Below are 14,681 nucleotides of genomic sequence, written 5' to 3' on the forward strand. Positions count from 1 at the left end.
ACGCGAGTGAAAGGTCCCCCACGTCGTGCCAATTAATCAACGGCGAACGGGCACCGAGTCGACGCAACTTTGGACGGTAAGGAAGACTGACCTTCAACAGCGAACGGGCCTCCACCGAGTCGACCCAAAATCGGACAGCGGTAAGACAAGCTGTTTTCGGTAGCCATCTAGGGGCGAGCAATCTCACGTGTCGATATTCAGACGGCTGTTCAGGCAGTCCGTCGGTCCACGTGAGTCGTCCATACACGGCATACCCAAAGGCGTAAAGGCGTCAGGAGGCTTCCAGCGGCACCCGACAGTGAGAGACGGTGACTCACGTGTAGATATTCCGGCGAATACTCTTGTTTGTCGGTCCACGTGAGCCGTCCACCTGCGACGGCGCGAACAGTGTCGAATCATCAGACGGCGTCCATCGAGTCACGACGATCAGCAATGAAACACGTGTTAACGGTTCGTAATCAAATTATACCTCACCTAACTTTCCCTATAAAATATGTCGAAAACTAAGAATAAAATGTTTAAATTACTTTCACCTAACAATCTTTATTCGCTATAATTTGTGAGTCCTTTTTAGCATTGCCTTATTGAATTTGACCTGGTAATTACAATTCCTCCTGGTAGTTTGTCCGCCCTGAGATAGCCTTTACAAAGAGATACTTACAAACATTGCAAATTTTCAAATATCTCGCATTCAAAATGGAGCAATTATGTACAAGTTTTTTCGCCGATTTAGTAGTAAAGAGCGAACACGAAATTATTGCGACACATTCAACAGGGCATAACTTTTTACCATTGGGTAAAAATCAACCAAATTTTGCACACTTTCTCATTGATGTGTATTGTTTACATGCTGTCAAACTCGAAGTCCTGTTGTTCGATTCAACGAAAATGGAGGTGAACCAACGCGAGTCGAGAGAACAAATTCTTTCCAAACACCTGGAATTTCCTGACCTGTCGCACCGGCAGTTGGGAAAAATGTTGAACATTCACCATTCAACCGTCTCCAGAGTGTTGAAGCGGTTCCAGGAGCGGTTGACGTTGGACCACGGCAAAGGAGCTGGATAAAAACCGGGACCGGAGAACAAATAGACGGAGGGAAAGGTGAAGCGGATGATTAAAGCAAATCCCAACGTCTCAAGCCGTGATTTGGCTAAAAATATCGGCATGTCGCAGAGCTACGTCCAGAATACAAAGAAGAGAGCTGGACTACATACATACAAGGTACAGAACTTCCCAAACCGCGATGAGCGGCAACAATCGACGGCTAAAACTCGGGCGCGGAAGCTCTACGAGAAGATGCTGACAAAATATGGCTGCTGTGTGATGGACGACGAAACGTATATAAAAGCCGATTTTAATCAAATTCCGGGGTTGGAGTTTTTCACCGGCAAGAGCAAGTTCTATGTGGACGACAAATTTAAGAAGAAGAAAATGTCGAAGTTCGCCTCCAAATATTTCATTTGGCAGGCCATCTGCTCTTGCGGACTGAGGAGTGAGCCTTTCGTGACAAAGGGCACAGTAAATGGCGAGATCTACAAATCTGAGTGCCTCGAGAATCGCCTTTTGCCGTTCTTGCAGCAGCACGACGAAGCTCCGCTATTTTGGCCAGATTTTGCATCATGACACTATTCTAAAAGTGTCCTGGAGTGGTATGAGGCCAATTCTGTCCATTTTGTTCCAAAGGACATGAATCCGCCAAACTGTCCGGAGCTGCGCCCGGTGGAGCAGTACTGGGCAATGATGAAACGGGAACTTCGGAAGAGCAAGAAGACAGTCAAAGACGAGAAGGACATGTTAAGAAAATGGAAAAAAACTGAGAAACTGGTACCGGATGACACTGTAAAGACTTTGATGGAGGGCATCAAGCGAAAATGCGTTCAATTTTACACTCAAGGCTCCATCGATTATCTTTTCTTTTGATTTTTGAAGTAAATATATGTATAAAACTACACTAAAATTTTGGTTTGATTTTAAACATTATAAGAAAATTGGCATGATATTTTCGGTGTCGCAATAATTTCGTGTTCGCCCTTTATTTGGGTTAAACTAAATCAGGGAACAAGAGTTTTCACTGGGACGGATTTGTATTTGTATTTGTATTTGTATAAAAAAAAGTCCAACTGACAATTTGTCTTAATGAACTATACTAAACTAAGATAAACTAAACATAATTAAAATAGTGACAATACACGACGACGAAACTGCGAAGAGTTCATGACGAAGTCGAAAATTTCAGCAAACTCGTTGAAGCGACGACTCATTGCTAAAATTGGACTATTGGTAGCGTAGTTAGTGCTGCGCATTTCAGAATGCAGCAGGGCTCGAGGGCGAAGAGAACGGGTAGGCGCGTAGAGGTTGATTTGCGCTAGTAGCTCCGGATCATCATATTCAGCCAGCAGAATCTTTGACACGAAGGTAGCTTGCGCTGCATGTCTCCGGCGTGTTAAGGTATTAAGTCCTAAAAGACGACAACGGTCCTCGTACGGTGGCAGGTTTAATGGATCGTTCCACGGCAATTCACGTAACGCATAACGTTTGAATTTACGCTGGACTGCTTCGATCCTAAGGCTCCACGTAGCTTGATACGGGCACCAAACGACGTTTGCAAATTCCAACTGCGGGCGCACCAATGAGCAATAAAGAGCCTTGAAGCATAGAGGATCCCGAAATTCGTTGGATATTTTGAAAATAAATCCCAGCAAACGATTGGCTCTGTCGATGGTCGCTGAGACGTGATGAGTATACGTTAGCTTATCATCAAGAATGACTCCTAGATCCTTCACGTGGTCAACGCGTTGTAGTAGAGTTCCTGCGATGTTATAGTTGAAGGTAACCATATTTCTCGTTCGGTAATAGCTGATGACAAAACATTTTGCAACGCTAAGGACCATCATGTTTCTTACACACCAGCTATAAAAGGTGTCAATAAGATGCTGTAGCTCACGGCAATCGGCTTCATTCCGTATAACAAGAAAAAATTTTAAGTCGTCGGCAAAAAACAGCTTTCCTCCACGGCTTAGAACGAAAACCGCATCGTTCACGAACAGTGAAAAAAGTAGTGGACCTAGCGTACTACCTTCAGGAACTCCGGAAGTGTTGAAAAAGGATTCTGAAACAATATCGCCAATTTGAACAATGATTTCACGGTGCACAAGGTAGGATCGAAGCCAATGGCAGAATCTAGTAGAACACCCTAGCTTATCAAGCTTTGTTATCAGTATCTCATGATTAACTCTATCAAAAGCTGCCTTTAGATCAGTGTATATTGTATCCACCTGCAATTTCTTAGACATTTGTTCCGTGCAAAATGACGTAAAGCAGACGAGATTCGTCTCGACTGAACGTCCTGGGAAAAATCCGTGCTGAGATGTACTAATGTAGTGTCGACAAGCAGAAAATAACGCCTCGTTGATAATTGATTCAAAAACTTTAGATTCGACTCCTAGCGAAGAGATTCCGCGATAGTTCGCTATGTTGCGTTTGTCACCTTTCTTGAATACCGGGAACATAACTGAGCATTTCCAATCCTCAGGAAACGTTTGCTGCTGAAGCGATAGGTTAAAAATATATGCAAGTGGTGTTACAAGTAAGTCCGAACATTTTTTCAATACAGTTGAAGGTATAGCACTGAGGCCGGGTGCATAAGATGACTTGGTTTTCCGAATTGCAGATATAACCATTTGTTCTGAGACAGTAAACACATCCAAATCAACAGCACAAGCAGGAACGTCGCGAGAGGCATTTTCGAGTTCGTTTGCGGTTGGCGAGTCAGTTGAAAAAACACTCGAGAAGAATCTGGCAAACAGCGTGCATTTCGCCACAGTTGTCGTAGCTTCTTCGCCGTCGTAAAGCATCCTTGATGGAAGTCCAGTTTCTTTACGCTTCGTGTTGACAAATGACCAAAAGCCCTTCGGGTTTCGGCGTAGATTATTCTGGATGCGGTTTACATAGCGTTTGTACAGAAGCTTGTTGTAACAACGATACTCATTACTGGCTAAAGTGAACATGCGCTTAGAAAGAGGACACCGTCGATTTGTGTACGCACGTAGGGTTTTTGCTCGAGTACGTTTTAGCTTTCGAAGAGTGCTGTTTGACCAGGGTGGCTTGCTAGGAGGCTGACATTTAGGCACTGAGGTCTCAACACAGTTCAGTAGTAGTCGCTTGTAGATGGCAACTGCAGCATTAACACTCACTTGGGCATGCAGTACACTCCAATCAATTTGCGACAGAGAACTGCGCAGCTTTACAAAATCAGTTTTGCGAAAGTTGAGACGGTCGACAGAAAGAGTTTCTACATACTGAACTGATCGAATAGTGCCAATTGAGATTTCAAGCGCGGGATGAAAGTTGTCAAGTGGAACAATCACGCTGGATGCTTCATTGACGGAACATACAGGTATAATAGTTTCACTAACAAAGACGAGATCCAGAAAGCGTGACTGGTGGTTAGGAATCATGCTTACTTGACTTAGCCCGTTGAAAGCAAATCCGTCCAGTAGCAAACGACTGGCGATGTTGGTTGTCGAAGCAATCGGGTCCGGGTAAGCGTATCCGTGTCGTGACGGCACCCAAATGAGTCCTGGCTGATTGAAATCACCAAGGACAATCATCACGCCATCCGCGCCAGCTTGTGAAGAAGCGTTATTCACAGCATCCATGTGAAGTTGCATGATATTGCAGTCGAGTCGCTTTTCAGGAGGAATATAGACAGCACCAATATAAAAGTTCCTCGATGGAGTTGTAATTCTAACCCAAACAGCCTCAACACTGGTTAAACTACCTACATCAATCTCACATGAGGCAAATGCGGTGGAAACAGCAATCAAAACTCCTCCTCCACGTCCGTGAATACTGTTGCCACTATTTCGGTCCGCACGGTATACGGTATAAGCATCGCCGAAAAGCTGCACTGATGTTATACGCGCATCGAGCCATGTTTCGGTGAAGACGCAAACATCGTAGTCACCGTCCACAGCAGCTAAATACACGTCATCAATTTTCGTCTTAAGCCCTCTCGCGTTCTGATAGTAAATCCGCAAACCATCAGTGTCATGTGAGAGGTGTCGTGCTGCATTCCAAGTTTCAGGACTGTGGGCTCGATGATCACTATCACCGCAAATAGCGCGGGGAGAGCATGATGTACTGTTGTCAGGAAGGGGAACAAGCTGCGATACGCAGGGAATGACTACGTCATAACTGTTGCGTCCAGCGGCTGACTGCAATGGGAGGCATACTTGAAGGTGCGCAGTATCACGTGTAGCTTCGGAAGGACATATATTATTTAAATGTTTACCTGAGCGGACAGATGCGATGCGATCGAAATTATCATTTTGACATTGAAGGTTCGCTGGAGCGGTAGAGTCGATTGAGTAGTGTTCATCAGCAGACTGTAAGTGAAATTTACATTGAGGGTGTGCAGCATCTTGAAGTGCTTCGGAAGGACATATACCCTTCTTGGCTTTACCTGACACAGAAGAAGTTGCCGATTCGCCAGGTAGTTCGATGTCGCTCACCGAGGAACATGAAATTAGACAGACGAGTTTATCCGGGATAGCTTGGCGCTACTGTCCACCACCAGATGGATTCTTCTTCGCAGCGATCCTGATGATAGGCCGTTGAATTTTTGAATTGGTCACAAATTCACGAAAGTAGATGTTCTCCGGCCAAGAGTCTTTGGACAGAGCCTTATCCCTGCATGATTTGCTAACGCCAACTTTGAAGGTGATGAAGCTCAGCGATGAGAGATCCTTATCCTTAGGAACTAGGCGAACTATTTTTGGTTGCATATCCTTTCCCAGACAATCTTTCACAAGTCTAGAAACTTCATCGTCCGTCGTGCTGGGATCAAATGCAGACAAGTAGACCCATAACACCTCCTCAGGTGGTGATACTGTTTTTATCGTTTCAAACGCAGCTTTTGCTCCACGAATATTAGTGATTTTTGCTTTGAGCGGATCATCTTCACGCTTGCGCTTAGGAGTGTTTGGAACGGGATTATATGCAGCAATCCCTGTCCAAGGTGTATTTACCGTTGGAGATAGCGGTTTTGTGTCGACTTTAACCGAGAGAGCTTTAACGACATCTTTTAAATCAGCTATGTCATCCTTTAATGATTTCAGAGAATTGTCGTCGGGCATTGCATTGTCGCAACAACGCGAAGCCATTCTGCGGAAATTATCGTTACAAAACAAATCAGCACATCCGTTACACATCCAGAATATATTCCGTGAGTGGATTCCCAGAACATCACGAACGTCATAATCCAACTTGACACATATCATGTGAAACGAATTTCCGCAATACCCACGACAGGTGATTCGCTCAGAATCATTTATGACTTTCGAGCAGTTGGTACAAGCCATGCTTTTGAGCAAAGAAAATAACGCCTACCGGGTATGCAATAAACGCAGCTAAAATGAAGCGAACTTGCATGCAACTATCAGCTATCCACCAGAAGATATCGCTTTTGTCAACAAATTGAGCGTAACGTTGTGCAAAGTGATAACGTCAAGTAGAAAAAAAACACGAAACTATCACTTTCACTAAAAACAACACTTGCAGCTATCAGATATGATGCTGGTTAAGTTCATGAAACTTCAAAGTTCTTGCACAACCGATTAACACGAAAAATAAATAGTACAAAAATAAAAACGATCACGATTGTTCAACAAGTATAAATTAAAAAGAAAACTACTAGCTTTGTTGACGACCGGGGTGTAGCAAACAGTGATGCCAAAACTTTTTCATTGGGAACATGAACTTTTTCAATTTTGAAAAGTGAGAAAATAAAGGATTTTTCTTTGTTGCATACTTAGTTGCGTTTCGGCTTCGCCTCATTAGAAACCGACACTAACTTATTGTCGGAATAGATTAGCGCCGGCTTAACGCAAATCCCTTAAAACTAAAACACATTTTGTGTTTCAATCGAACGACTGATCAAACGTGATGTCCCGTTGGAGCAGAAGTCCTGTTTATACCGATGAGACACAGTGATTGGAGTGAGCGGATTTTTTTCTTTGTATTTAAGTTTAATAAGACTAATATTTTTTATAGTCTATGGATCCATCTACACCAAAATATGACCCTGACCATGGTTTATTCAAAACATAGGATATTTGAGTCGAAACAGTTCGAATAAATAATATTTGGAAGATTTTGCTAAGCGCAACTTTAAATCAGCCTGGGGTATTAAAAACTGGTCAAAGGGGATGCTATCAATAAATATGCATTTGTTCACGTCACCAACTATTGTTAGTTTTATTGTCTAAATTAATTTAATAAAAGAATTTGACATTCAGATGCTTTTTAGTTCGACAATGGACCAACTAGCGGAGGTCCAACTAAAAAGCGGCCCCTGTTAAAAATTGTCCAACCAGCGAATTACGACTGTGTTAGTTTCAACATTTCATATATCCACAATTTGTAGTATACATCAATTGCAGTCAACTAGTGAATAAAAATGGACAGTCCGTCATTTTTAATACAGAAATATTTACTAAATAATAATATTACACATAGTAGAGATCAATTATATTGTCTATTATTTGTGGTAGACAACTCTATTTTATATTCTTCTGAGAGAAATTTTTTGATAAAACATCTATCAGTTAAGCAATGAGAAAACAATTAGAGATAGTAAACAAACCACTGAGATATGCACTATGCTATATTTCACCCTAAGGAGGAAAATTTGGTAAAACCAAAATTTCTCACTAGGGTGAAAATTTGTTGGTAAAAACCAGTCTTTGTACAGGAGGGCACAAATCCTTATTTCATACTATGTTGCGTTTCGGCTTCGCCTCATCAGAAACCGACACTAACACATTGTCGGAATAGATTAGCGCCGGCTTGACGCAAATCCCTTAAAACTAAAACACACTATGTGTTTCAATCAAACGACTGATCAAACGTGATGTCCCGTTCGAGCAGAAGTTCTGGTTATGCCGTTGAGACACAAGTGAAGCCGAAACTTGTCTTGGCTTAGCAGGCCTATGCGAAAGCACTATGCTATATTTCACCCCAAGGAGGAAAATTTGGTAAAACCTAAATTTCTCACTAGGGTGAAAATAGCATAGTGCATTCGCATAGGCCTGCTAAGCGAAGACAAGTTTCGGCTTCACTTGTGTCTCATCGGCATAAACAGAACTTCTGCTCGAACGGGACCTCACGTTTGATCAGTCGTTTGATTGAAACACATAGTGTGTTTTAGTTTTAAGGGATTTGCGTCAAGCCGGCGCTAATCTATTCCGACAATGTGTTAGTGTCGGTTTCTGATGAGGCGAAGCCGAAACGCAACATAGTATGAAATAAGGATTTGTGCCCTCCTGTACAAAGACTGGTTTTTACCAACAAATTTTCACCCTAGTGAGAAATTTTGGTTTTACCAAATTTTCCTCCTTAGGGTGAAATATAGCATAGTGCTTTCGCATAGGCCTGCTAAGCCAAGACAAGTTTCGGCTTCACTTGTGTCTCATCGGCATAAACAGAACTTCTGCTCGAACGGGACATCACGTTTGATCAGTCGTTTGATTGAAACACATAGTGTGTTTTAGTTTTAAGGGATTTGCGTCAAGCCGGCGCTAATCTATTCCGACAATGTGTTAGTGTCGGTTTCTGATGAGGCGAAGCCGAAACGCAACATAGTATGAAATAAGGATTTGTGCCCTCCTGTACAAAGACTGGTTTTTACCAACAAATTTTCACCCTAGTGAGAAATTTTGGTTTTACCAAATTTTCCTCCTTAGGGTGAAATATAGCATAGTGCTTTCGCATAGGCCTGCTAAGCCGAGACAAGTTTCGGCTTTACTTGTGTCTCATCGGCATAAACAGAACTTCTGCTCGAACGGGACATCACGTTTGATCAGTCGTTTGATTGAAACACATAGTGTGTTTTAGTTTTAAGGGATTTGCGTCAAGCCGGCGCTAACCTATTCCGACAATGTGTTAGTGTCGGTTTCTGATGAGGCGAAACCGAAACGCAACACTGAGATATGGCCAAGTGCCCAACAATGCCAATCTGCGTTGCACGACCTCTTCGAAGAGCTGGATGGACCAATAATATTCCTAGGCGATTTCAATGCCCACCACTTTGCGTGGGGGTCAAAATCAACTAACGCGCTCGGTCGGTTCATCGCAGAGACCACTCTGACAAGAAAACTTGTTATTCTAAACAATGGTTCACCCACTCGTCTCGATCCGGTCTCAGGCAATACGTCAGCCATCGATATCTCATTCTGCTCTGAAAATCTGGCCAGAAGGCTTACTTGGCGAACACTACCGGATACATGTAACAGTGATCATTTTCCGATAACAATCTCCATACCCGGGTGGTCATTACTCACAACAACACGACACAAGTGAAAATAGTTGAAGCAGCCATCAAGTGTATACCACGATCCAGCGGTCGCGGTGGTCCCAAAGCGGTTCCATGGTGGTGTCCCGAGGTGAAAGAAACTATCAAACAGCGACGCAAACATCTTCGAGCCCTACGTCGTATGCAGACCAGCGATCCTGAAAAGCCCGCAGCCTTGAGAAGGTTCCAAGAAGCGAAAGCAGCAGCACGGAAAGCGGTTAAAACAGCCAAACAACATTCCTGGGAGGATTTCGTGGAGAAAATCTCACCGAACAGCACGACTGCTGAGCTATGGCGCACAGTGAATACCTTACGTGGCGGCCGACATCAGCACATGTTGACACTCAGGCGAGCGGACGGTTTTACAGACAATCCCGAAGAAGTAGCGGAGGAATTGGCGAGACACTATAGCGAAAGATCTTTGACATCCAGCTACCCACCACTTTTTCAAAAGAAGAAGCAGAAGGCCGAACGACAGCGCATGGAATTTTCACCCAACTTCAACGACGTCTACAACAACGACATCACCATCGACGAACTCTTATGGGCGCTCGATAAAGGGAGGAGTGTATCTACAGGTCCCGATATGATAGGGTATCCGATGCTTCAACGACTTCCGTTATCCGTGAAATTGATCCTACTCGAACTACTAAACAAAATATGGAGGAACGGCGAATTTCCTGATTGATGGCGAAATGCAGTTGTCGTGCCTATCCCGAAACCGAACTGTAATGATACCGGACCAGCTGCCTTTCGGCCGATATCGCTAACAAGCTGCATGGCAAAGCTGTTTGAACGGATCATCAACCGACGTCTGATCACCGAGCTAGAATCAAGTGGGCGACTTGATAGACGACAACACGCTTTTCGTTCCGGATGTGGTACGGATAGGTATTTAGCTGAGCTGGAAAGATCGCTTCCATCAGTAGACGAACATAGTCTAATAGCTACCTTGGACCTCTCAAAGGCATACGACACGACATGGCGACATGGGATTCTGCTTACATTGAAAAAATGGCGGATACGTGGCCGAATGATGAGAATGCTGCAAAGCTTTCTATCTGAGCGGATGTTCAAGTATCGGTAGGAAGAAAATTGTCATGCACCCATCGCCTGGAAAATGGAGTACCGCAAGGCTCCGTTTTATCAGTAACACTGTTCCTTGTCGCAATGCAGCCAATCTTTAGAGTTGTACCAAACGGAGTGGAAATACTATTGTACGCGGACGATATTCTTCTCATCGTGCGAGACCGGAAAATGGAAGCGTTACATCGAAAACTACAGGCCGCTGTCAAGGCTGCCGATAAGTGGGCAAAAAATGTTGGTTTCGCGATTTCGGCCGCAAAATCATTCATTTGTTATTGCAGTCCCAATGCGCGACGTAGCCCTTCACGCAACATCACCATCGATCGGGTCGTCGTGCCATACACAAACCGACTGAGAACTCTCGGTGTTACATTGGACCGCACACTGAACTTCAAGGCACACTGCAAGATGGTGAAGGAGGCATGTGCATCGAGACTACGAGTTATGAAAGCGATTGGCGCCTATCTTCCGCGTGGTAAACGGGTAACTCTGCTACAAGTTGGCTCTGCAATTGTAACTTCGAAGCTACTGTATATAATAGGTCTGGTAAGCCGGGGAGGCGAAGCTACCCTCCAAACACTTGCGCCTACATATAATAAGATTATCCGTTTCGCTTCTGGTGCCTTTGTGACTAGCCCCATACAGTCAATTATGGCTGAGATTGGTGCTCTGCCATTTGAGCTACTGGCGGTGCAATCCATTGCGCGAGTGGCTATACGCCTATTAGAAAAAAACGGAAACAATTCGAGCCTCCCCCTTGTTATTCGAGCATCTATTCGTACCAGGAACTGACGGGTAACACCCTACCAACTGTAGAACAACTACCCAGGCGAAGTAATCGTGTGTGGCATGCACCAAAACCGTCAATTGTCTGGGATGTGAAGAAAGCAGTACGCGCCGGCGATCCTCCTGAGAAAGTTCGGCCCATTATCCAGAACATTCTATCCAGCCGATTCCACCAATCATCCGTGTTATACACTGATGGATCCAAATGCGAGAACACAGTGGGTGCCGGTCTTTATAGAAAAGGATTGGGACGGATGCGCAGCCTTCCACAACACTGCAGTGTTTTTTCGGCAGAAGCTTTTGCTATCCGTATGGCACTAACAGTCCCAAACATCAAGGATTTGGTAATCCTCACGGATTCAGCGAGTTGCCTGTTGGCCATAGAGACTAGTAAATCTAAGCACCCTTGGATACAAGAGATAGAAAATATATCACGCGGTAGATCTGTCCGGTTTTGCTGGATCCCTGGTCATGCCGGCATTCAAGGCAACAACGAAGCCGATCGACTGGCCAACGAGGCGAGGAGTCAAGCAGTTGTCGACATACCGATCCCAGCGGAGGATGCCTTAAGAGCTGTGCGATCATCCATACGACAACATTGGGATGAACAATGGTTTGCTTCCCGAGACCCAAAACTCAGGGAAGTCAAATTTGATACGTACCGTTGGAAAGATCGCGATAATGGGGCAGACCAGCGTGTGCTAACACGGCTGAGGATCGGCCATACACGATTAACACACGATTTTTTGCTCAACAAAACGCCTCCTCCTAGGTGCGACTGCTGTGGAGTGATAGTCGACGTCCGTCACGTGATTCTTCGGTGCAGAAAATACGACGATGCTAGAAGGATGCATGACACAAATTCGACGAGTCTGGGAGCTGCTTTAGGCAACGACGCAGACAGCGAAAAGAAATTGCTGAACTTCCGTAAGGAAGCGAATTTATACAAACAATTGTAAAGTATAGAAATTAACATTATTTGTGAACTGAATTGTACATTAAATTAGAAGCAAAAACTGACCTTCAATACGAATGCACCGCTCTTCGGTGTAAAGTGTCATAAATAAACAACAACAACAAAAACAGAGATATGTCCTTTTTAATTAAAGATTCCAACTTTTATTCAATTTTTTTTTAATTTACACGTTATAGTTAACGTTAGGTAGACAACCCTTTTTTCATATTTTTTCAGCGCAGCATATAAATGACACCTTTTGTACATTATATTTGAATAATTAAATGGTAAGGTTTTCTTTAAAATAGCGACACGTATAAACGAACTAAATAGTCTATGGACAAACATGGCTTCATGCTTGAAATCTGGTAGAAAACCCATCTATGGCCGCATACCACATTCAAATCGTTATAACTTTCGATTCCGTCAATGAAATATTTTCAAACTTTCAAAGTATTGATTACTTTGATTCATTAGATTTATTAGATTCAATTTGTTAATTTCTTTAATTTTATTCATTTCACGATCAGACATTATTTATATTTTTTGATTTGTTAGTTTGAGTCAATTTATTTTTTCTATTAATTTTCTAAATAATTTTAAATGGTTTTTTACCAAATTTTCCGTTTCATGAGCTAATGTAATTTGATTTATGCATTTTATTGATTTGATTTGTAATAATCATTCCATCCATTTTATGAATTTGAAAACCTTTTGCCTTTCTCATTTTTTTTCATTTTCGTCTTATTTTTTTATTTTGTTCGTTTTATTGATGTTCTATAATTTATTTTATATTTTCGTGCGACTAGAAATTGTGCGACTACCCGAACAAAAATGTGTAACGGAATTACAATGATTTTCATTGTTACATTATTACCACAACAAGTCGTCGTCAAGTTCGCACGCGTTTATCGTAGATTAATCATAATGAGTTGCGAAATTTGCACTTTCGAAACTTCCGCCGATACAGTTATGTGGACGTGTATAGGTTGCCTAAGAAAATTCCACGCCGCTTGCATTGGAGTGACTGTTCCGAGGGGATCACTGCGGAAGAAGGATAAGAGGGTAGACATCAACTCGTATCTATTACCGTGCTGTGAATCATGTCAAGAATTGATGCAGGCCAAGATTGAGTTCAAAGGGCTTATTGAACAACAACAACTGCTGGAATCACAACTGCAAGCCAATACGGAAGTAATACACCTGCTCGCGTTTCAACTGGAGAAGCCTAACATAGTTCACGAAGCGATCGATGGCCTAGAAATTTTGCTTACAACAATAAAACAGGAACAGGAATTGATAGCAATAAACAAAAACCGCAGTTTGACTGGAAGTGTTGTTGCCATTAAAAATCACATTACCTCGCTATTCGATACAGCAATGACGACAACGAAAAATAATGTCTATAGCACGCTGAAAATGGTAACGTCAGAGCTATGATCTGAACTGCGCACCATGAATGATGAAATAAGCCAGCTTAATCAACTGTCTCTGGATACAGCGGCTAGTATTACTATGACCTCAAACCCGACACTGGGGATTGATATTCTTGACGAGCTTAAGTCTCTGTCAGCTAACATATCCACCAGTCAAAACTTCACAAATTCTGTGCTAACTATTGATATCCTCGACGAACTTAAGGCGCTTTCATCAAACATAACGGCAAGTCAAAACGCTACATCATCACCTGATTCATGCCCCAGTTTGGAAGCCGAATTAAATAACGACAAAAATATCGATAACTCAGGTTGGCGCTTTTTGTATACAAGAAAAGTATGGAAAGCAGACTGGAGCGATTACGATGCACGCAAATTAAGAAACCTGAACCAGCAAAAACAGGCCGAAAAGGCTAGAAGACGTAAAAAAAGATGGAGGCGAAATAATAATAATAACGTTAACGAAAAAAACAAAAGCACTACAAATTCGACCTGATCAAGAGCAACTCGCAGCGGCGTGCCACTCACGACAGCCAGTTAATAGTAACCATACGAGCAATACCAATCGCAGAATCACATTTAGGGCCGGCAGCACCCACTATAACAAAAACCATACGAGTAGTCACTACAATGATAGTTTCCTGCCACCGGATAGAGTGCTTCTTGCAGCTGCAAAGGATCATTTCTCAGGACCCCCCACGAACTATAGGCCAACAATTCAGTTTCAACGAGGACCGACATTGAATCCCTATCCAGTGGATGATTTACCACGGTCGACGCTGCAAATGCACCCAACATCGGAGCGCTCGTCAACAGTTTTGTGTAAGGCGTGACATTCTCAACATTCGTGATTTCGATGACATTGACGCATTCCCTAGAAGAAGGAAACGACGAGGACGTCGACCGCAGTTTGCCAAGATTCGACGCCATTTGAACGACAACAAAAAGAGGTAATCTCGACTCCTCAAGTAGAGTCATCAGTAGAAATTTTAATTTACTGTCAAAATTTTAATAGAATGAAAAGTGCATCGAAAATCAATGAAATTCAAAAGAATATTTTAATTAG

The 14,681-nt window shown here is 43.0% G+C and overlaps 2 protein-coding genes across 3 annotated transcripts; one reads left to right on the top strand and one right to left on the bottom strand.

The window, feature by feature from the left end:
* Window positions 1-4,883: 4,883 nt before the first annotated feature.
* Window positions 4,884-6,704, bottom strand: LOC131678361 (uncharacterized). Of its 2 annotated transcripts, none has more exons than XR_009303636.1 (2): window positions 5,465-6,704; window positions 4,884-5,387 (listed from the first exon to the last, which is right to left on the bottom strand). XR_009303636.1 is itself a non-coding variant. In XM_058958453.1 (2 exons), exon 1 carries the CDS (start codon window positions 6,360-6,362, stop codon window positions 5,562-5,564), a length of 801 nt encoding a protein of 266 aa, XP_058814436.1. In that variant the 5' UTR covers window positions 6,363-6,704; the 3' UTR covers window positions 4,884-5,387; window positions 5,514-5,561. The 2 variants fall into 2 exon arrangements, 1 of the variants encoding a protein (XP_058814436.1); XM_058958453.1 differs by having other exon boundaries at window positions 5,514-6,704.
* Window positions 6,705-10,522: 3,818 nt separating this feature from the next.
* LOC131680141 (uncharacterized) lies at window positions 10,523-12,183 on the top strand. The gene is made up of 3 exons (XM_058960865.1): window positions 10,523-10,659; window positions 10,720-10,921; window positions 11,224-12,183. The coding sequence occupies exons 1-3, from the start codon at window positions 10,523-10,525 to the stop codon at window positions 12,181-12,183; spliced, it is 1,299 nt and encodes a 432-aa protein (XP_058816848.1).
* The last annotated feature ends 2,498 nt before the right edge of the window (window positions 12,184-14,681 follow it).

Source organism: Topomyia yanbarensis, chromosome 2 (assembly GCF_030247195.1).
Source record: "Topomyia yanbarensis strain Yona2022 chromosome 2, ASM3024719v1, whole genome shotgun sequence".
Classification (NCBI taxonomy): domain Eukaryota; kingdom Metazoa; phylum Arthropoda; class Insecta; order Diptera; family Culicidae; genus Topomyia; species Topomyia yanbarensis.

Coding starts and splice junctions, on each gene's coding strand:
- LOC131680141 (XM_058960865.1), top strand. CDS start 10,523: ATGCAGCCAATCTTTAGAGTTGTACCAAACGGAGTGGAAATACTATTG. Junction 10,660..10,719: donor GCTGTCAAGGCTGCCGATAA/GTGGGCAAAAAA, acceptor TTGTTATTGCAG/TCCCAATGCGCGACGTAGCC. Junction 10,922..11,223: donor ATCTTCCGCGTGGTAAACGG/GTAACTCTGCTA, acceptor TATTCGTACCAG/GAACTGACGGGTAACACCCT.
- LOC131678361 (XM_058958453.1), bottom strand. CDS start 6,362: ATGGCTTGTACCAACTGCTCGAAAGTCATAAATGATTCTGAGCGAATC.